General features: G+C 41.0%; 1 protein-coding gene across 9 annotated transcripts in view; it reads right to left on the bottom strand.

Moving 5' to 3' along the window:
• LOC137351668 (transcription factor 4-like) overlaps positions 1-24,169 on the bottom strand; it is a 143,576-nt gene that overhangs the window by 92,147 nt on the left and 27,260 nt on the right. For all 9 annotated transcript variants that reach the window (XM_068016359.1, XM_068016362.1, XM_068016361.1 and 6 more), the window contains exon 4: positions 5,333-5,412. In XM_068016359.1, coding sequence (XP_067872460.1) covers positions 5,333-5,412 — 80 coding nt within the window. The remainder of the gene's footprint in view (positions 1-5,332; positions 5,413-24,169) is intronic.

Raw genomic sequence — 24,169 nt, 5'->3', positions numbered from 1 at the left:
TGGTTTTATTTCTGTTGTGTATTTGCCTTTTATGGTACATTTAAATCTCACGTCCTGGTATGTGCAAAATTATTATTCACCCAGGTGCAGCAAGGAGGAATGTTACACTTGAGTGGAAGAAGAGGGCTCTGTACAGCATGCTCCAAAGACTGTCTCCTGCCACAGCCTGCACAACATTGTTATCCATGGAAAACAGCAACTGCAAGAGGCAGATGGGCAAGAAAACCCCTCACAAGATGAGGATCGGTTGGGTGAAGGCAAAGGACAGCAGAGGAAAGAGGGCCACCCTGCAGCCAGAGATGCAAGGGATGAAATAATTTCTCAAATTTCAGGTGAGCTGCTAAGTCCCCTGCATTAAAAACAAACCAAAAAAAAAAAAACGGGCAGCACAGTGGCGCAGGTGTTAGCACCGCAGCCTCACAGCTCCAGCGACCCGGGTTCAGTTCTGGGTACTGCCTGTGTGGAGTTTGCAGGTTCTCCCTGTGAATGCGTGGGCTTTCACCGGGTACTCCGGTTTCCTCCCACAAGCCAAAAGACTTGCAGGTTGATAGGTAAATTGGCCATTATAAATTGCCCCTAGTATAGGTAGGTGGTAGGAGAATATAGGGACAGGTGGGGATGTGATAGGAATATGGGATTAGTGTAGGATTAGTATAAATGGGTGGTTGACGGTCGGCACAGACTCGGTGGGCCGAAGGGCCTGTTTCAGTGCTGTATCTCTAAATAAAAAAAAAATAAAGAGGATTGCAACTTCACAGGGTACTGGGACACAGCAGAGTAAGTATGTGGCAGCAAAGCAGAAATTGCTGGGGAAACTCAGCACGTCTGGCAGCATCTGTGGAGAGAGAAGCAGAGTTAACTTTCAGGTCTATGAACTTGGTCACAGACCTGCAAGTTAACTCTGCTTCTCTCTCCACAGATGCTGCCTGATCTGAGTTTCTCCAGCGATTTCTACTTTGCTGCCAGACTGACAGCAGCCAGGAAGCAGGTGCTGGGGCGCTTTAAATAGGGCCCCAGCATCTGCTACACAGCTGAGCCAACATCCATCATGGCGCCAGATGTCCCGCCTCTCCCCACGTAATATGGGGGGGGGGGCATTGCCGCGATGCTAATGAGCCCCCGCACGGAATATTGCAGGGGCTCAGTGGCAGCTGCTGCACACGGGTAGACTACCAACTTCAAAGTACGTCGCTGCGATTTGCTATGCACTAGTACAGTTCAGCCCCTGAAGTCAGGTGTGAACTATTCAACTCTTTGCCTCTATTAGCACAAAGTGGTAAAAAAAAAGACTTTAATCTTTCGCCAGCAATATTAATCCAAGCAGCAATCTCACTTTTTGTAAATATGCGATACTTTGAAGCAATTCAGCACTTTAATTGTAGGGCTCTATTTAACTGACAACATATTTGGTAATTATAAAAGACATCCTACTGCATCTCATTTTATCCCAAAATTGAATGCTAGAAAATTCTCTGGGTAAGGAAGATAACCCAATTAGGAGACAAATGGACATACAGTGCCATATTTTACTCAAGCAGGACATCTCCCGGCATGTTCCCTTAGTTAGACTTGTTCGTGCACATTTAAGTTTTGAAACTTCTCCCCCAAAAAGTTGATAAACCTGTGCAAGCAGCAGGACTTCTGGGACTTTGGTGAACGACGGGACAGCGTTACTCTTTAATCGAGGAGATTTAAGGATCGAGAAGTAAACAGAGAAAGGGCTGAGAAGGAAGATGAATTAGAGAGGATGAATGCAATGTCAAATTAGATACGGGGGGGGGGGGGGGGGGGGTGAAAAGAAAAAGAGAGGGAGAGACTAAATTAAGAAAAAAATTTTAAAAAGATATTTAAAAAAAAATTACAATCTGAAGGAATGAGACTCCAGACCTCTTATTGTTTACCTTCTGGGCAAGAGGGGTTGATTGGCAGACATTAACAATTGTCACATTGTTTAAAAGTTACTTACACTGAATTACCAGACTTGATTTTCTGTGGTTAGTTTAATTGGCAATAAAAGTGCAAATGCAGCAACTTCCTGAAAATCACTGAGGTTCAATGCATGATATCATTTTAACAAAAGCAGCGCAAACTTGCAAGCAATTTGTGGTGATTCATAATTCACAGGGTATCTTTTCATCACTTCAAGTTGTTGGCCAATTTTTGCACTAAAGCGTGCATTGTTCAAACACTTCTGGCCCAATTTTTTTTTTAAAAGCTTCCAAGTGATATTTGGGCTTCCACCATCTGCCCAGTTAGAAGAAAATAAATATCTTGATTTGCAAAATATTTGCAACAGAATCAGTAAGAACAAATATCCCCACTATCTCTGGTCTAAGACTAGCAGGCAAGTCTATACGTATCTCTTTGGCCTCCTTATCTCGAGAGACAATGGGTAAGCGCCTGGGAGGTGGTCAAAAGATAATACATTTATGGTTAAGAGCTTTGCATTAAGAAAATTAGGAGTTATTGTATATTTTACATCTCCAATTTTGCTGCCATTGCTTAATATTGCACCATATGTACAGAAGCAAAATTAGTCCACATTATGCCAACTAATTTGATTGCCTCAGATTTGATGGACATTCCTGGACGATGGTTCTTGCTTCTATCCCACACCCTCGCTGCCTCCTGTAACATTAACTTCTTCCACTGACATTGATCACTCTCCAGTAACTCATTTAACTGACTACTCAATTGTCATGCAGGCCCCCACCTGCCAAGAATGAGGCACGGATATTTTGCCACTTGGACATTAAATTTTTTTAAACTGTTGCTGGGACGAAAAGGCGGCCTATTACAAGTGATTGCCAAGCCCCTGACTGGAAAGACATTTGCATAGTAACAGACAGTGCTTAGATAGGACAAAGGGGCCACACCCTGCTCCAATTTAATCCACAATGGACTTTTGATTACCAGACATTGAAGGTGGAGAGGCTAGTATTCCAGGTTAACAGCTAAGATGGCCAAAAACACAAACAGACGTGGTCAGATCAGTTTAGTCACATGACTAACTGGCTGTTGGGAGTTGTTTTGAATTTGAACATGCCAAAGACTTGGAACTCAGAGAGCTGTGTGCTCCTGGACTGAAAAGACCTCTCTCCTGTCTGCTCCCATCTCTTTCTCACAGAACTGAAGACCAATTGAAGGCACATGAACCCCAAGAGGGAAAGTCTCCTACGGTGAACAAGGTTTAAGAATAATACTGGGCCCCAACAAAAAGCAAGGCTACCTACAAAAGGACTACAGTGAGCTCAAAGTACAGTAACAAAAAACTCTTCTGATATTGCCTCAAACCTCTCTACTTTATTTTTTCTTCTGCTCTTTTCTGTCCCTATTTGCACGTGCGCATCGCGTATGCATGCTAGCATGGGGTGCATCATAGATCCATAGGCGTTAATTGAATTTGAGTTTCAAGTTTAATAAATTTCACTTTTTTTCTTAAGCCCAAGAAGGCCTGTTTGTGCTCATTTCCTTGCCTTATAATTGGAAAGCGGTGAACAAGGATTCACCAAGGGGGAGCTCAAAACACAGTGTTTAAATTAAACCGTTACAAAGACCAGGTAAAGGCTGAAAGAGACCCCGAGACACCTTTCTCATCTGGTCATAACAATGCATGAGCCGAGAGGATGTGTCAGCAGACCATTAGCTGGCATCAGAGCCATGTGCAATCCTGGCATCACCTAATGCCAGACAAACGGAGTAGGAAATTACTGATTAGGAACTGGAATCCTGCTAGATTTTCACCTTCTTAGTCTCATTAAAAAAAAAAAATTGGTGTGCACCAGATGATTCAGGTGGTAAAGGCAATGTTAAGTGAGCCACACAATTCAGTTGATCAAAGACTCAATTCCTGGTCTGGTAAGTAAGTTGATCACAGCAGAGAACAAACAGTTTTCCTCAACATTGCTGAGCTGGGTGTGGAATTAAGCTGTGGAGCTGTATTTCTAATTAGAAGGGTGAGGCCTTCAAATGTGCCCACCACAACCGCATTGTGCCAGCAACAAATACCTGTGCATTTTCCTTATTGACAATGGGCAATTCTACCTGTCTTTTTAGATGTTAGAGCAATTAGACAAACTTTGGTTTGATATTATGTAGTCGGGAGATGTGATAATTTTACTCAATTGAAGAGTGCAGCTTGGATCAGAACTACTGCCAGATTCTATTAAAACGGGTACAACAATGGAAAGAAAACACACGCATTCTCCAATAGGTTAAACTGTGGACACTGAGTGAGGTCAGAACTAGACTTGCCTGCAATGCCCTGCACAACCGAAAAATCTGTCAACACCGACAATGAAGACTGGGCTGTTAAGTGAAGCCCAATTGTGGATATTAAAAAAAAACAAACTTAGCGAGCGACTAAGATACTTCTTCATAATTTGCATCAGTCAGAAATCCATGTGTATGAAATAGGCTGAGACACAGTTGAAGTCATTAGCTTTAAGTACAGTCTTTTTTTTTAAATAGTAAGTGCTTACTTCCCAAATCACTTTGGAGGCTCTAACCACCTTGAACCCAGGTTAATCTATCTTTTCAGACTTCCCCAGTATTATAGCCAACATCCTATCCAACATCCACTAACTGAAGTCCTCTTTAATAGCAATTTTTGTGGAGGCACTTGAGACTTTCCATAAGCCTGTTAAAACGACCAAGAACCTTGGTTTACTACTGGAAATAACTAACAATAGGCATGGATTCCCACCAAATGGAGCTGGAGTTGACTAGTGGGTTTGAATTGGAACCAGGTGACTAAGCTGCCCAGTTTGCAGACAGCAGTTTTTATTTTAAATACAGTGGAAGTTTGTAAAAAGTGATCTAGAGATTTTTTTGGGAAAATTACTTGCTCAAACTAGGCAAGAAGCTAATTAACCAGCAAAACATTCAGAAAGTTAAAATTACCAGAGCTCACTTTAGACTAATTACAACAGTAGCTTTGGTGTGCATTAGTTGTATTGTTAACCTGTGGTCAAGGCCTGATAAAACTCACTCTGCTTTATGTTGGGTTGGACCCCAACTCCAGAACTACAACATAAAATTCAGTGTCAGGATAAAACCAAACCATTTTGTACAGATGCTATCACTGTCGTGTAAACATACCCTAAAAAGTACCTCAGTGGCTAGAATCTGGTCGAAACTTAAAGAAAATTTTGTAGAAAAGAAATTAAACATATATATTTTACATCCATAGTCCTATGATACTTACCCTGTTTAACTTGGTATTTTGAGAGGTTGGAGGAGATATGAATGACGAAGGAAACCTGAGTATTGATTCAAAACCAATGAAGGCTGAAGAAAACCATTTAGGAACGGGAGTATAAGCCATTCTTACCCTTGGTTGTTCATATGTTGATGGACTACTGCTCTGTGTGCCTGTTGCCCATGGACCAGGGCCTGTTCTTTCATCCAAACCTACAGGTTAAAATAAAAATCAATTAAGCAGGATTCTGAAGTGAAACCAAAATACTGAAGAAAAGTCATATGCAGAAGATATGAAAATAAACAAATAAATCATCAGGTAATTATTTTAAAGAAAACACAAGATTGGCCTAACCTTGTTCCTTTAGCAGATTGTGCCACGTTTTCCACACAGATTTATATGAATATCTGGTTAGGATGGGTTTTTAATTACAGATAAATTTGATGCAATACTGTGTGGAATGTAACAGTTCCCAAGATTGCTAGGACATTGCAAAATCATGCTCAGGAAGACAAATGGATTGTGTAAAATCCAGGTCAGGAAACTACAGTCTATGAAGTGTTGACTACGTAGCATGCAGAAAAAAAAAATTCCTGTGCCAAAGGTAATCAAAAGAACTTTCCACGTGACATCCATAATCTGCTTTAGGGTAAAGTTCCAATTCTAGCCAAGCTGGCAACAGTATAAATGGAATGGAGACCAAGTACATCCTCTTTTTTTTTTAAGAAAGGTGAAAATGAATTGAAAGCAGTGGGTAAAATTTCAGAGCCATTCTGAAGCTTTGGTAGTTTTACAACACGGAGGCAGGAAAACTGAAGGGCAAACTCATGTATTTTATTAAAATTGTTGGGGGTTTCATGCCTTCTATTTACAGTCCTTGGGGGAAGAGAGGAGAGCCTGCATTTGGCTACATCATAAAAATTTTTGGTAAATAGAAAGCTCTGGACTGCAGCATGACTATTGAGTGTCAGATCAGAAGAAAAATACACCGGAAATCCGCTGATGACGGCAGCATCACAGCCCTGCGGGTACAACCAACATGGATCCAAATCTTCCAACAAGTTTCCGCAGGCATAATTTCACACTTTTATGTTCTGTACTTAAATGTTCAAGCATTAGAAATCAATAATTGTTGATGGAAACATTTGTTACTGCATTGAATGCACACATCTAATAAATCCCACAGTAATACTGACAGGTTCTGAACCTCAACCCCACTTTATTTGCAGGGTTGTCTGTGACAAGCACCGGTCAAGACAAACTTACAACAGCCTGGTATGAAAAACCCTAACTGAAATAAATGTCCCAATAAGCAGGTGGGTTCCTCAAATGTTTTGCTTTAATTTTTTTTTAAAAAACAGATTAATTATAAAAGGGTTTCAATGGATATTTATCACATCTGTAGAATTATTTTTTTAAGAGGCTGGAAAATATACTCAATGGCAGACTGAGTATTAACCGAAGGTTATATGATTTCTCCCCCCATCCCCCTTTGTTTGATGGTAATGAGGCGAGAGAGGAGAAAGAAAAAGGGAAAAAAATGATCAGATATCTGGGCTGTCACAACAACCACATGCACAATGAGTCACTGGATAGTGATATCAACTTACACAGTAAAGAAACTCGGAGTGGGTCATTTTTACCAGGAATTATGACACAGCCTGTTGATTCTGGTTTACAGAAAGTAACAAAAACCCTAAAAGTTATGTCTGGAGACCCGTGGTTAAAAACTTTGAAATTTACTTTACCCATGGTGTGCAATGTCTATACAGCAGTACACTGCACACCACTTACAGTAAGCAACGACCTGAAATCAATTACACAACTGTTGAATAAGCCCTGTTATCACAAAATAAATGTTTTCTTCGTGCAATTTTTTTTTTTAAAAAAAGGATATGATATGGATTTCACAGAAATTAGCAACCTTCCAGTACCACAGCAATAACAGCTATCCATGTGATCAGAGATAGCATAGTGTCAGCAGATTAATCCATAGTGACAACTCCTTCTTCCCTCATCACTATACACAATCTCTCGTGGGTTCCTTCCACTTTAATACTTTAGTAGATTCATCTTTAGGATCTTTTAGACAACTGACTAGATCTTGAGAGCGCTGCTGCACAAGTCATACAAGTCTCAGTGAACCAGAGGCAAGGCACTTTACAGAGATGCCAGTGTGTAGAGTGGACATGAAACTGCTCGCTATAGACGCATAATGTAATTATGTCATGAAATTGACCCATACTACCACTGTAAAAAGAGTGGAGTGATGTGCAATGTCAAGACACAAGCAGGTAGGGGAGGTCCTCCTGGTAGCCAGTCTAATAAAATCCAGCAGTTTAACCTTTATTGGCCACCAGCTGCAGAAGGTCACCAGCCAAAGGTCAATATAAAAAGGTGCTTAATATTTTACTTACTGAACAGGATTGGTTACCAGAGGAAACATTATAACTAACTCAGCATTGGTGCTGCAGACAACAAAACAATTAAAGGAGGGGAGCATCACCAACGACAGTAAAGAAACACTACTGACAGTGTAACTCAAAGTAGGCATGCAATTTCTGGTCAAAGCACAAGAAGTCTGAGCTCTCTGCCCACCCGCAAAAGGGCAGCAACACAATTTGATCATTCCTGGCCCACTTGACGTTGGGGAAGATTCTGGACAGATTGACAACATGACTATGAATAGTTACGCAGTGCACATTCACAGTGGTAACTTGGCATGTGAGAATCTTACACATCGAGCTGTTGACTGCCCACAGAATAAATTGGGCAACAATGCATCCAGATGACATTCCAAAAACCATAGCTTCCAAATTTGACAAAATTCCATGCGAGTAGGGTAAAAGAGACACTAGGATCTTCAAGACCAAAAGGAACATACTCCAAGAGCAAGACCATTTCACAAACAGCAACTGAGTCAGTTTACAGTAAAAAAAAAATCAGACAAATTATGGGAAATACCTACATCAGAATGATGAATTTTTTTTCTAAGATGATTTCAAGATTAAAAAATCACATTTGGAAGCTTTCCATAAATGAGCTGGTTGCTAATAAGTAACATCTAAATTCCAGCTATAAAGTGCTAGCCTGCATTAACAGAACTTGAGAGACGTACATAGCTCTGCATGGACCATGGGGGGCTGAGATATTGATGCGACCTGATGCAAAAGCAATCTGTACAGTAAATGGATTCTTCCAGTAATACCGAGCTCTTGTATAGATCGAGAGTGATGGCACTCCAAAAAGCCATGCCAAGTCTGGCTGTGACAGTATAAATTTTCATCTGTATCATGCTCGATGAAGGAAAACAAGAATTTCCAGATAAGGGTAACGGAAGTAAACAACATCATTCACTACACTGCAATTCCATTGGATTTAACTCATTGCTCAAAAACTGTAAGCAAGATGGTTCCAAACTCTGGTTTGACGTATTTCTGGGTATTCGATCATGTGACATTTGATCACATGGCATTTCCCCACTGTTTGCAAATGTTACAGGCTCGGGTTTTGTGCTCCGTGACGAAGTAACACCGCTGACCTTTCAAAAAAAAAGCTGCCCAGGAAGGTCTAGCGTGTTTTGTGGCATGGGTTTCACCTTTCAGGTGTTAATTTCATTCTGGTGCCAGCTACAGGGGATCTCTGGCATTCTGTCACAGTGAGGTCATCAAACAGCCAAACACTGATAATTATCAGATAGCCATCCAGAAAGTAACACGCAGGAAGCAAAATAAAGATTAGGACTAACGCATGAAGTATCAAACCTTCATTTAAAAAATTTATGGAATTTTTAAATCACAGAATGGAGAAATTTGACATTCCACAAATATATAATTAGTTTTTCAGGGCTAGAGAGGTTGTTCAACACTCATCATGACTTGCATGCCATTAAAAACCCAGTTATACTTCATCCAACAAAGCATAACTGTTAAAAAGGATTTTACTGTTTAGTTAGCTTAGTGAAAAAAGTGCAACTTCACATGAATTCAGTGATTTATAACTGATTGCCACCTGTGAGGAATTCAACAGGTCATAATATGGAGGGACAGGAATCAATGACAACAACATCTGGATTTCCACATTTAATTGCATGTGCATGGATTCAGGAAGCTGCAGTCAGTTCCAGAGGATTGACAGCAAATGCTGGCAGTTTCACTGTCTTTATAATCAAAATCCTGGCCATAGCAGTTACCTTAACTGAGTGTCTTACCAAGCCCGAATAGAAATTTGAGATTTTAAATTATATTCATCTAGCTATAAAATATCAAAGAACACAAGAGAATGGAAAGATTTAATAAGTAATGTTTAAGTAAAACCTACTTCTGTGATGCTTCTACAGTATTGACCACAATGAGAAACACCAAGTAAATTCCACTGATTCAACAAAAACAAAAGTAGCTTCTAATTAAGCTTTCATACAATTTGACTTTTTTTTCCAATACACAGCAAGTTACTAAAATATACAAGATCAAAGCCAAACGTAATTCAATTCACTGACTCCACACCCCGCCACTGAATCCCAGCTTCAGGGAGGTGAGGCTCAGTCCTCAGAGAGAAGCCGCAAAGCTCAGACATCCAGCACAAAACAAATGACACAACAATGCACATCACAGGCAGACATGAACTCTCCCTCACAAGACTGTTTCTACCTCACTCAGTTTGTATTTTTCTCTTTCCCTGTTCCTCCCCTCATTGCATTCCTAGGACTCAGAGTTTCGCTGGCCCGATGCACTCATCCTCACGAATAGCAGGAAGACCAGCTTAGGGCTCAGAACATGCATTTTGATTGTCAGGACATTGGGAGATCTTCCTTGCTCTTCTAGTAGTGACATATAATCTTTTACATATGTCTGAGGGAACAGACTGGGCCTCAGTTTAATGTCTCATCGAAAGGCTGCACCTCAGCATTAATCTAGGTTGACACTCCAGTGTATGCGTTGAAGTCCCTGAAGAAGTGGGACTTGAACATAATCTTATAATTCAGAGGTGACATGCGTTATCACCGACAAGGTTGACACTGCCGGTGGAAGAATTTCCAGATATTATGAATGCATGTCATCACAGAAAGTGGAAGACTTCACTTAGACTGGTTGTTTCAAGAACTGTGCTGCATCTGTGGAACATCCTCAGAACTGCACCAAATTTACAATATTCTAAGAATCAGCTAGGAAACATGGAAGCTAAAGGTTGAAAGACCTCATCGGTGTAAAAATACAAAACTAGTATTTTTGTGTCATGCACTTTGGATATTCAAAGGCTGACTTTTGATCTAGGTGGTCTAGGACCACATGGTACATAACCTTCCTCAGTGCTGTGACAGAGGTTCTAGATCAACAGCTAGAGAAATGCTGCATTAGGTCCTACAACATGGATCAATCCTCAAGAGTTTTTGACAAGAAATGCTAAGATTATTGTACATTTTAACATTAAGCATTTTATGAAATTGAGCACACTTGCAGTGGGGGAAAAAAAAACACAACAAAACCAAAACTTTACTTTCATGTGATAACAGAAATGGACCAAAGGGCAGCTCTGTAATCACTACCTACCGTAAGCATTCTCAAGATGTGGGCCCACAACTGTTTTTAGAAAATGTACTTTATGAATATGGGATACAAGTCGGACATTTAACTGGTCTCAATGATGTGATCCATTTAAAAACAGGCAAAAGGAAAATAAAATCAAGTACATGGCCCAAGCATCAGTTATGCCATCTTAAGTGTACAAGTTTCTTGTTGACATCTTTAGCCAAAGAAAGACCGTGTTACCGCCAGGTGGTAAGGGGTGTGGGTGTTTCCCACTCTTCACCTCCCAACTGACCATGATAGTGTTTTGCTTAAAATGATGAGTTAACCTAAATATTTTACTTGCCAAATAAACAGACAGACAGTGACAGGTTTTCTTGTAGGTTTAAAACAGAAGATTAACTATTTATTGAACAATATTCATTCTGCAAAATGTTTGCAACACCACTCACACATGCATTCACTCTCACATACACTCGCAAGACAGATAGAAGGCAAAGGGAAAGAGGTCAAGGCGTGGTAGTGTCTGTGGTTTACAGTAAGCCTGTTGAATCTAAGTAGAACAGTCTCTTTTAAAAGGGTTGTTTGTAGTCTTGAATTAGTGGAGGCGTTGTAGATTTTTAGTGGTTAAAATTTCAGACTGGAGGTGGTGGTCACTTTCAGGTCTCTGCTGCACAAGGTTGAAGTATAGAATCAGCAGTAGGACTGCTTCTTGTTTAGACTGGGTTTTTCACAGGCCTTGGCTCGACTCCTTCTGTGAGGTGGTTGTGATTTCCTCTCTCTCCAGCCGATTGCCTTTTAAGGTCAAAATCCCTCAAATTAGAGTCTTTGTTAGTTGGCACATGGCCCTCTCCCTTGGTGTGACCATACAATGGACCAAGATGCGGAATCCATGGCCATCCACTGATGTCTGATGGGTTATAATCCCGTTATGATGTGGCTACTTCATACCTTCATTGTTTCAGAAGTACCCATTAAATTCAGGAATGTCTCTTGTTCCGATGAAAGGTCACAGGCCTGAAACGTTAACTGTTTCTCACTCCACAGATGCTGTCAAACCTGTTGTGTATTTCCTGCACTCTGTTTTAATTACAAGAATGTCTCTTGATGGTTTCAGAATGGGTATAATTGACACCTCTTGGTCTGGAATGTATCCTTTTGAGACAGAGAGTTTGAATAATACAGGCCAAGTCATCTGACCTTCAGTGCCCATCTTGCAGCACATTGTCCACTTTTCAAAGGAAAAATCAATTTCAAAGATTCCACATTGAATAAAGTTTGTAAGTTAAAAGTAGGAATGTGTCTTTATTGGGCATGACAATTGGTTCAAGTAAACATCAGGTGCCCACCTGTCCTTTATGCAATCACCTTTAATTACCTCAAAAGAATGATCACATTAGCCTACTCAGGAGCTGTAAACTGTACCCCACTCATCATCTATAAAGTACACAATAATCATTGGCAAATTATCTGCACAGTTAAATCTTTACATATCTAAATATGGTTGCTTTCCTTTAAAACTCCCCATCCTCTCCACAAGATCTCATCTGCAAACAGGAACATTCTACATGTAATACCTTCACCTAAATGGCTTCTAATTAAAATCCACTGATTATGTTAAAAACGGACCTCTAAAGTATTGCACTAGTCAGAACTGTGCAAGCATTACTGGTATCCCTTTACCATTTGACAAATTATCCTATTTACATAATCCTTTGTCCCAACAGCTTTCAAGGCACCAATATTAAAGAGCTCTGAAGGTTTTTTCCTACCTAAAAATTCCTGAAGTTGCATTTCAAACTTACAATATTCACAGGAACACTAAATCCTCCAAGCTGTCTGATAGTTACTCCGTATTTAATAAGCTGGAATTTTTCAGCAATGGCCTCTCCTACTTCTATGTTCCTTTCTTGAAGCATTCAGAAGCATTCCCTCCAGTTCTGTCACTTTTGAATGGCCACTTTCTCCACAGACTTGGATAAGTCCAGGTACCAGAACAGCATATCACAATTTCTAAAGAAACATATGGCAGATGCCCCTATAGAACATCACCCTATCTGTGAGATTAATATTCAATCTCCATCTGAAACTGGCAATACCAAGCAGTTCATTTTTAGAAGCCCACTTGGCTCATATCATTCATTCTTCCCCAAACACTTTAATTACAGCCCAGGTCAAGGAAGTGGACAGAGACAGAACTATGACTCATCCAAAGCCTACAATCACATGTTTCAATCTATATTGCTCTCCAACTAAAAAAAAATGCCAAGCCACCTTATATTGCAATGCATCCTTTCACAAGCACCCATTAATTGCTTCACAGATGAAAAACAAAAAAAACTTTCCTGCTATTACATTGAATAGGAAATTAAAAATACATCTCCCTCAGAGTTTAAAAAAAATCATTTAACAAACAAACTTCAGTTTTTCCATTTTGCACTTAGGTACAGAAATGGTCATTAAATTATTGTCAAGTTCAATTCTTGGCAACTAGTCCTACTAACGATTTATACCCACTGCAGCTGATATATTACTCGATCAGATTCTAGTTGCTCAGCGGTTCCGTGCAGAAATTTATCTGCAGTATCTTTTCGGCCAATAGCACTGAATTGCTCTTCTGAAACTGAGTTACAGCCAATCAATGCAATCGTATTCAGAAAGTCCGGTTTCCAAAAGTAGAAACACAAAAAAAACCTGGCATAGGAACATACATAAATATTAGGGAACTCCAAAGTTGAGGTTAATTCAAATTGTCGTGGCAGCAAGCGCAGGGAGATTTACTCTGCACCCGATCCATGCTATAACTAAGCTAGCAGCGCTCAATGTTTACACAAGGTGCTTTCAGATTGATCTTTGGAGGCCGGCTCTAGTTAGTAGCAAAATGAACATAAAGCTGCCATGGTGTTTTTTCTTTTTAAGACCGGTAACGAGGATGACCCGGTTCTGCCCTAGTCTTGGGACCTGCTGCTGGTCTCACTGCGACCAGCAAAAAGCATTCAACGCCAACTAATCTATTTTAAGAGTTTAAGCACATTCCCTACTGACTTCATGAAATTACATCATCATAAGAGTCAGAGAGATAAAGCACTGAAACAGGCCCTTTGGCCCACCGAGTCTGTGCCTACCAACAACCACCCATTTATACTAATCCTACATTAACCCCATATTCCTTACCACATCCCCACCATTCTCCTACCACCTACCTACACTACGGGCAATTTACAATGGCCAATTTACCTATCAACCTGCAAGTCTTTGGCTGTGGGAGGAAACCGGAGCACCCGGTGGAAACCCACATGGTCACAGGGAGGAGAACTTGCAAACTCCACACAGGCAGTACCCAGAACCAAACCCGGGTCGCTGGAGCGGAGAGGCTGCGGTGCTAACCACTGTGCCGCCCTAATAAATTAAATATCAACTCCACCAGCTGCCACGATGGGATTTGAACCTGTATCCCCAGGGTATTATCCTGAGTTTCTGGATTACTAATTCAGTGACATTACCACTATGCCACTGTCTCATGTATAAGCTTTGCTCATATCAAACAATAAAAGGTGGCACTTTAAAATCTAACAAAAACAGACCACAGGCCAATCAAAATTAATGCAGAAGCAAAATAATGCGGATACTGGAAATCTGAAATAAAAAAAGTCAGTTCTGATGAAAAGGTCATTGACCTGAAACACTGGGCTGAATTTCATAAGCCCCCCGACATCGGGGATTGTGGGGGTTGGGGGCCGAAAAATACTTCCGGAGAGGCCCGCCATGAGTCTCGACACAGGGAAGGCCCCGCTGAGGTTTACTGGCAGCGACGAGGCCTCGGTGCAGCCCCCACCCACCCCGGCTCGGCAGCAGAGCCTTCATCTAAATATTTAAATAAATTTAAATACATGCAAAAGCACTTATCTTGTCCCGGCGGTCGCCCAATGCTGATATTCCGGCCGGTGGCAGGAACTCCCATACTTTCGGATCTCTGTTCGGAGATCAGAGGTGTGACACTGGTGGGGAAGGGGGAGGAGAGCATTTTTCAGGGCTTGGGGGGGGAAGATGCAGAAAACAATGCGATTGGTTGCGGGACGGGATTGAGGGTCAAAGGGAATAAAGTGCGGGAGGAAAAGTCAGGAGTGAAAAAAAAAAACTTAATTTTTTGGGGGTGATCGTACAAATAATGAACTTTTTATTCATTGGGGCAGGATGGGAGAAGGGAATAGAAGTGAGAGTATGATTTTATTTTAATATTCTGCCACACCTGTCCCTTTAAAAATTACCATGAACTGTCAGGGCTTGAAGCCCTTTAAAAATGGCGCCCACGCGGTGGTGTTGGATGCCTTTGCTGGGAACCAAGTGCATAACCCCTCTACATCACGGGAGCTCCACCACCACCCCACCCCCCCCCCCCCACAGTTAACGAGCCGCTGTGGGAAATATCGCGTGCTGCACACTGCCGAGAATGGGGGCGAGCTAATAAAATCCAGCCCGTTAACTCTATTTCTCTCTCCCCAAGTGCTGCCTGACCTGTTGAGTAATTCCAGCATCTTTTTTTGTGTTTTTATTTCCATATTAGTGCAGAAGCAAGCCTCGGATGTGTGACGTAACTCGGTGTCTACTAGTTGATGTCACCATTATGCAACGGGAGACAGTGGTGCAGTCTACAAATTAAATTCAAGAGTGGAATTTGGACCACCCTCCCAACATCCAGTCAGTGGTGTAAGTGTACAGTGTTGCACCTACAACATGGAGGCCAACCTTGCGCACTTTAGGAAAAATAAATGAGTTCTACAGACTTAAATCTGTATATTAATCCATTCATGTTTTACTTATTAAATTTTCCACTATAAATAAACTGGCCCTAGTGAAGTCCAAAGCCCATGAGAATACACTAAGCTACAAATGCAAAATCTGTCTTGTTCATTTATATTACCTAAATTCTAAGGCAGCACAACATGATAGATCAATGGACAGCAGAGTATAAATACAGCAAATGCCATTAAAAAGTTAGAGACCTCCTTTTTGTGACGCAATATTTTAAATAAATAAAAACTCAGTCCTACACTTAAAATAGGAAATAAGTTAATAACTGACAGTTTCCAAACAAGAATGCAGAATCTGTTTTCGTTTAAACGTTGTGGGCTGGATTTTACAGCCCCCCACTGATGTCAGGGGTTGTGGCGGGGGGAGAGAAATGCCTCTGGCAGAGCCCCACTTTGGGCCTCAACGCTGGGAAGGCCCAGCCCCATAAATAAATGAATTACTTACCCGCTCCCGCCGTCCATTCCGGGGCAATACTGGTGCTGGTGGCTGGCACTCCCACGCCTTCAGATCCCGTCCGGGTATTTGAGGCATAACACTGATGGGGAGGTGGGGGGAGTAGTTAAGTTTTTCAGTGTGGGGGTGGGGAGGGATGCAGCAGGGTCAAATTAATTTCATTGGTCTTGGGGGTGGTGGGAAGGGGTAAAGTTTAAAGCTGATGAACTTTGGGGATTGTGGGGGGGGGGGAAGGCAGGGGGAGAAAGGAAGCTGGCAGCACAAGCTAAGTGTTTTGTGTGGGGGGGGGGGGGAGAAAAGAGGAAGAGGGTAGGTAATTACTTCTATGTTTTATTGGGGGGGGGGGGAAGAAAAGAGGAAGAGGGTAGGTAATTACTTCTATGTTTTATTGGGGGGGGGGAAAGAGAGAGAAAAAGAGAGGGGGGGGCCAGGATCACTATGTATTTTTAAAAAATGAGTGTTCTGTTAAAGATTTAAATTGCAAAGTTGGGCTCGAAGCCTTTTAAAAATGGAGTCATTGGTGCCTGTCGCTATTGCTGGGGACGGACCACCCACCCCCTCCATGGTCGTCGGGTGAGGGTGAGGGTGAAAGGGGGGGGGGGGGGGGGGGCAGTCCCTCGTGGCTATTTAAATGAGCTGCTGCATTGCATATCGTGGCAGCTCTGTGACGTGCGGCCCGCACGGGCAGACCACCATTGTTCACGCCTGCCGCAGAATTCGGTAGCGGAAATGTAAAATCCAGCCCCGTGTTTCTACCATATTTCGCTATACACTCAAAGAATACCAATACTTTGGAATTTCCTGTTATACAGTAACAGAGATAGCATGAAAAACGGCATGGGTTAATGGTGGATGCATTAAATGTTTATACTATGGTCAATTGAACTTTAAAACATCTAAGCAGTGTTGTCATATATTTTGTCCTTCCAAACTCTGGGTTGTGCCAGGAGAGAAAATTAATTGAACTGGGCGATGCAAGATGACGAATTAAGAGTATCAAACGACGTGAATACACTACAGGAAAAATCGCATGCTGATACCAAGTGGAACTAAATGCAGCATCGCAGCAGTTTTGCAGTATGTCCAATTCTGCGTCACCTGTATACAATTTTGCAAAACTTCAATCTTGGAAGGGGGTGAGGAAAAGAAAGAAAAAGTATACAGCTTAGGGTTACTGACCAGCTAGCAAAAATCGGTAAATCAGGTAAACTATACAACTAATTTCACCATTTGCCTTCCACAGTTTCACGGCACAACTGCATTTATTGTACTCGGAGTAGACCCTTGTCAGTAAAAAAAAAATGTTGTTTGGCAACATTTCACTGGATTAGGTAAATTGGCCCATTATGGTGAAGAGAGAACATTCCAAGTACAGCTACAAGAAACAGCCTTACTATATACTGGATGAAAACTGAAAGAAATACTGGAAGACACTCAGTGAAAATAAAAAGGTCAGTCCACAGCATTGTTGGGTTTTGCACAAGGGTTGAAATAGATTGCGGCACAGTGGCGCAATGGTTAGCACCGCAGCCTCACAGCTCCAGCGACCCAGGTTCAATTCTGGGTACTGCCTGTGTGGAGTTTGCAAGTTCTCCCTGTGTCTGTGGGGGTTTCCTCCGGGTGCTCCGGTTTCCTCCCACATGCCAAAGACTTGCAGGTTGATAGGTTAATTGGCCATTATAAATTGCCCCTAGTATAGGTAGGTGGTAGGGAAATATCGGGACAGATGGGGATGTGGTAGGAATATGGAATTAGTGTAGGATTAGTATAGGTGGGTGGTTGATGGTCGGCGCGGACTCAGCGGGCCGAGGGGCCTGTTTCAGTGCTGTATCTCTAAACTAAACGATGCATCGATATCTGCTTCGGAAAAATAGCTGCTGGCTGAAATTATTTTATGAATGGAGGCACTGACTCCCCATCTTTTTGTGGGTACATTTCTAATGCTTTCTATTAGCTAAACAACAGTAGATAAAGCTGTAGCGCTTCAAATGAGCATGGTTTCACAGCAGCAATGGATCATAAAAACTGACTCGCTACATACAATTGAGATATAAACAAGCACAATTCATTTTATCTGAGAAACACTTTACAACTTTATAGTTATTTTCCATTGAGCAAAGTCAATTGCATATTTTACAGCTACTACACAGCTTTAAATACAATCCTGAGGAAAGCTTAGTTTTATAAAGATGTCTATAAAATGACAATGTGGTTTCAACACATTGTAAACGAGATTAAAGAAAAGATACTATGGGCTGAATTTTACCAGCCCCTCGACGCCCCGGAGTTCCGAAGAAGGGTCACTGACCCGAAACGTTAACTCTGCTTCTCTTTCCACAGATGCTGCCAGACCTGCCGAGTAGTTCCAGCATTCCTCGTTTTTATTTCAGATTTCCAGCATCCACAGTATTTTGCTTTTATTTTATTATATAAAATTGCTGTCATTCTGCAATTCCAGTATAACTGTTCAAAGTAAGTGCTGCAAACAGTGAATTCACTGCTGAAGTACTTACCTTGAACAGTGAAATCACTGCAGCACTGACCTCAAAGCTTACACTGGCTTTTCTTTTTGGAGCTTGTCTGTTCTGCTGGTTATTCCCAGCATTTTTCAAAAAGAAAAAAATCAGGGTAAGATTTGAGGTCAAGTCTTATTGAAAAACTTGAGGGTGGGGGTTGGAGAATTGATGTGCCTAATCCTCCTACTTCATGTATCCATGCTTTTCTCCTCACCATTCCCTCCTGCTAAATAGCAGATCTTGACTTTGGCTCAGTGGCAGCACATTTGCCCCCAAGTCATAAGGTCGTCAGTTCAAGCCCTGTTCCAGACACTACAGCATGTAATCCAGGCCAGCACTGCGCCGCTGAACTGTCCCTCAGCTCTCCAACCAGCTCTCTCAGGTGGACATTAAAATTATCATACTATTTGAAGAGTAGCAAACAAGTTATCGAAAAGAGGTCAACATCGAATGCCTATTATTGCCTCACAGCAAAAGGCACACCCTTCCTTAGTGACTGACAATTTGTGCAGTCAGTCTTCAAAATATTTCACTATTAAAAAGGAAATATGCTGCCCTTTAAAGCAGACTGAACAAAATAAATGGCTGAAAATGATAGAAAATGTACAAGTTTCAGAGTGCTGGGTATCTATAGGCACTATGGGCTTCAATGCTTAAACATTTTAGAATTACAACACTCCGAAAAACAGCTGCATAAATTGTAAAAGTTTTTGAAATTTTTATAAATTTGGATGCTGTCACAGTCCAGCAGGATATTAAATTTAATCCCGCATAGCAATTATTCATCCCTCCAACTTCTGCTATTGAACTATGTTATGATGCAGGTTTCACAGCACTAACATGTCTATGACTGGTCGTGAGAAATTTAAGCAGGCAGAAGAGCAGGTTTTTCCACAGCAACAAACTTGGTTACTTAACCTTTTTATGTTGCCTATCCAGAACAGCTCTATAAATAAACTTTTATTTTGGAGGTGGATGGCTAACTTGAAACAAAGTCATCCCACACCCACTGTATCATGATCAACACCCAATTTGCTCCACACCCCCAAGAATCTTCATGTCACTTGGGGATTATGCTATTATTTCACTATTCCCCACTGACAGATAGAAAAGTAAGCTAAGACAATATTATATTTACAGCAACAGATTTCTGTCCATCTCAGGTTATTTACAGAGAGCCTCCTCTTTAAAAGTGAAAAAAAAACTTGGAATTTTCTTTAAGAAAAAAGTTTACCTTTCATGGGATCTGATCATTCCTAGAATTTATTGCCCATCCCGAACTGCCCTAGAGAAGGTCGTGGTGGTGAGCCACCTTCTTGAACGGCTGCAGTCCACATGGTGAAGGTAGCCCCAGTGCTGTTTGGTAGGGAGTTTCAGGATTTTGATCAACGATGAAGGAATAGTGATATATTTCCAAGTCAGGATGATGTGCCACTTGGCGGGGAACTCGGAGATGGAGTTCCCATCGCCAGTTGGCCTTGTCCTTCCAGGTGATAGAGGTTGCAGGTTTTCTGTGCCAACATCATGAATTTACATAGTGTCTTTAACAAGCTAAGCAAGTGATTTACTCCCGGTTGCCCAGTAACACTGCTGTGAAACTGCCACTCGCGTCCTTGTGTTACACACCTCCCAATTCAGATTCCAGTTACTGCAGTATGTCATATAGTCAACAGAGGGCAATAACTTCATGCCCTGGCATTTAGCTTGGTTAAAACAGCAACTGGTCACACTGCATGAAGTAGCCTTTTTAAGTGCAGCCAAACCAACAGCAGCTTGGCATTTTGGATTTGATGCGAGACTACCTTTTTAAGCTAGTTCACGCCAATACAGCCTTGTGCCAAAACTATAGTTATGTTGCAATCAATAATAGGACAACTTGAAAAAACAGACTAGGCAATTTGCTGGACCACCTTTAAAAACGGTTAGAAAAAAAGCCCAATCAACTCTCTTCCAACATTAGAAATGTCAACAGTAACTGTCGCAAGGGGATAGCACAGAGTTATACTGCACACTCAAAAATCACACTGATAAAATAAAAAGCAAATATAGCTGTCATTTAGAAAGGTTAAATAAGAATTATTGGTGTATTTTCTTTCAATTATTTTTGAAAAAGGGAGAGGGAAATAAAAATCACAACACTCGTACAGTCTAAGTTGTAGCTGCAATTTTCTACTGGAATGCAATTATACTTGGGGAAATTTTTTTTTGCTTTAGTTGTGATTATACATCATTTCTCAATTTAAAACAAAAAAATAGTGGTTGCGAAAATGTGTTGCTTATATATGATTAGGATGTTCAGATGCACGGATAGGAGCCAAACTCTTCCCCCTTCACCAGAAAAAAAACCAGGTCATTATTTGCTGTAAAAACTAAGACTGCCAAGCCTTTATCAGTACTGCTGAAAAATATGCTGAGTCGTGAACGCGTGCAAATGAAAAGGGGTTGCCCCAGCCACACAAGAATTAGTTAAATGATCTTAAAATGTTCCACGTGTATGTGGTTGAATTATGGAAGGTGTTGACAAATGCTTGTGCATAGAGTGATATTGCAAGTTACAGTACAGATTGCTTTTATAACCAAGATCTGAAGTTTTAATAAACTGATCACGATACAGACAAATTTATAGAACCACAAAATACTTTGACTGCACAAGTGATGTTACATTAGATTCATAGGTTAGGTGAAAATTATATTCCATGGAAACTTGTCAATAATATTAAGAGCTTCAAGGTATACTTTCTGTAAAATTGCAAAATGGACTTGCTGGATTTTGTCCAACTTGACTTAAAAAGAAAATCACTTCGAAAATGAGACTTCAAAGTTTTAAATGGAGGTTACTATCTTACTCAACTATTTCGGCTACAGCTACTATATAGACATAAGATCTTTCTTCTCGTTTTTCATCCCCCATCCCCAGTTCTCAATTATTCAAAGTATGCCAAAGTCTAGTGTTAAGCACTACCAGAGCAGTTTTTGTCTAGACATCCCCTCCGTTCCCTTCCAAGAACTCTGAAAACTACTGTACTTTATTCAGTAGTCCAGTCCGAATGATATTGATACAACAGGAGATTCAAATGATGGCAGAAAAATCTAGTGACAATTCCAAGAAAACACACTTTCAAAACAATTACTGTACAAAATCAGTTTCAAATCTAACAAAGGCTTAAGTTACCATATAATGCAACCTCACAGTAATTATAACCCATTTAGCATTAAATATACTTGTTAAATGATGAGCCTCTGTTGAACGTCAACTCACTTGCTGGGTGGGAAACCAACAGGATCGCATGGGATGCCAGTTATACACCCACTCCACTGCTTTCAATGGAAAGTAAAATTGGGCTGAGCGTAAAATGTGCACTGCACCCGATCTCATTACTTTCTCAATGAGTGGGTTAAGTTAAAATTGCCCATCCCGAATGCTAGCAGCCCTTCAGCAGCAAGTAACTGCTTCTAGCACATGGGCCTCGTTAATTGCCAGCAAGCTAATTTACCATTGCAGCATCACAGCAGAAAAAGTGATCTGCTCATCAGACAACTATGTATATTCTCTCTCTGTTCTCTGCCCTTCCCATCCCAGCCAAACTATTTGCCGAGCAAAAAAAAAAGCAGCAACCGCTGACTGATTTTCCTGTCACTTGCCTGGGACCAAGTGCGTCTCCACTTTTGCTCAACTAATTCAACACAAGCTAAAAATTGCAAAAAGCATGTGGGGGGGGGGGGGGGGGGAGGGAGGGAGGAAGGGGGCTCTGAAATATGAAGAAAAACAAACTTGCTGCAATAAATTTACAGATGGCATGGAAAAAATCTAAACAATGTTTTAAAACACACAGCATGAGCACCATTATCACCCACCCTAACAATTCTACATCCTTTTTTTTTTAAGCTCTCATCTTGACTCAAAGTTGCAGGTCATTAATAATTATTGGAAAGCATTTCCACCAGATATAAACTTTCCTTCAGATTTCTTGTTTGAAAATTAACTGTACCAACTGCTGTTGGCAACAGGGACTGGCCTGGAATTACTAAACTCAATGTTTCAAGTGCCCCAAACCAAAAAAGCCAAGACTATTAACCCAAAACTGTTGTTTCAAATAATGCTGACATCTCAATTGGCACACAGAGTCAGTTCTATAATAAAGATGAATTTGAAAACGGCAAGCCATTTGCCCCAATACAAAATAAGCCAGGTCACGACACACTTAGGACCACAGCATGGGTCAAAGTTGTCACCTCATTTCATTTATATCTATTAGAGATGTGCAAGGTTTTGTACCACTTTTAAGTTACGGCAACGTCATTTCTGCTCCACTTACAGAAAGCAGCAGGTCCTCAAATCTGTGACTGCAATTAGAACTATTCTAAATTCATATGCAACACAAGCCACTGAGGACAGTGTGAATTGGATGAACTGCATGGCAGCAGGAGCAGTTTAGCTACGCACCAACTCCAATTTGGAGCCGCTCTACTATAACCCATCGACCACATCCAGCAACATTCTGCCCATCGGACTTGTTCCCTCTTTCACCTTAAAATACATACATTAATATGGCTACGATACAGCCACGATAACACACATGCCAAATACCAAGAGCATCTCTACCTGAAACTACATAAAACCAAAAAGATTGAAATGAACAATTTTATGCATGGAAGAATGGCCAGAATCACAGAAGATGACCTACAAAACATCAGCAAACACTCAGGGAAATTACATGTAATTAAAAAGGGGATGTAAATTTACTCAATTACCAAAAAAAAGGCCTAAATACAAACAAATAGTATGCAATCTCCAAAAACACCAAGAACCCAATGTAACAGAATCGGACTGTCCAATCACTGCAAAAGAGTGGCCCTGACAAGACTCCACTGCTGTTGATGCTCTGAATTTCACTCCACGATGCAAACTGGGTGATATCAGACCACTGTGAACTCTACATATTGCCAAACTACTTGTGGTAGAAATGGCTCAAGAACACAAACCATGAATGTTGACCAGTAAAATGCACAGGATGATCCTAAAGGGCAGTAAGTCCTAAAACTGTAATGCGTTCCCATGCAGGTGCAATGAGCTAATTAGATTCTGCAATATACCAGTAATCACAGGTCTGGGAGAAACAGTTCTCACCTGTATAGTTTATGCTTGCAATTTAAACTGGAGTGTCCATAACCCCTGTTGGCCAAATAGATTGAAAAGGGATAAAAGTTGAATATTTACAGGAGACAAATATCAATAGAGCAGTATTTACCTTTTTGCTATGCCATACAATCCAGCTACATCGTTACATATAAATGTGCTTTTTATACCTACAGTTTTAGGACTTCCCTTTAGAATCATGCTCTGCAATTTTGTGGTCAACAAATTGCATCTTCGATTTCAAGGTTTGTACTCTTCAATTATTTCTGCCTCAAGCAGTTTTCCAATACTTAAGAGCTCACAGGTGATCTAAAATTACCCCCACTTACAACGTGGAATTCACAGCATCAGGTGACAATAAAAGGTAATAATTATGCACATTCGCTACTTCTCTGGTCCAAACCTCACCCAGTGTGAAAAGGTCCACTCACATCAAGAGTGCAAAAACTATACAGAGAAACAACTTGCATCTATAGTGCCTTTAATACGTGCCAAGGTGCTCCACAGAAGTGTTATCAAAAGAAAT

Source organism: Heterodontus francisci, chromosome 36 (assembly GCF_036365525.1).
Source record: "Heterodontus francisci isolate sHetFra1 chromosome 36, sHetFra1.hap1, whole genome shotgun sequence".
NCBI lineage: Eukaryota > Metazoa > Chordata > Chondrichthyes > Heterodontiformes > Heterodontidae > Heterodontus > Heterodontus francisci.
The sequence above is the reverse complement of the archived record's forward strand: the minus strand, read 5'-3'. Positions and strand labels throughout refer to the sequence as shown.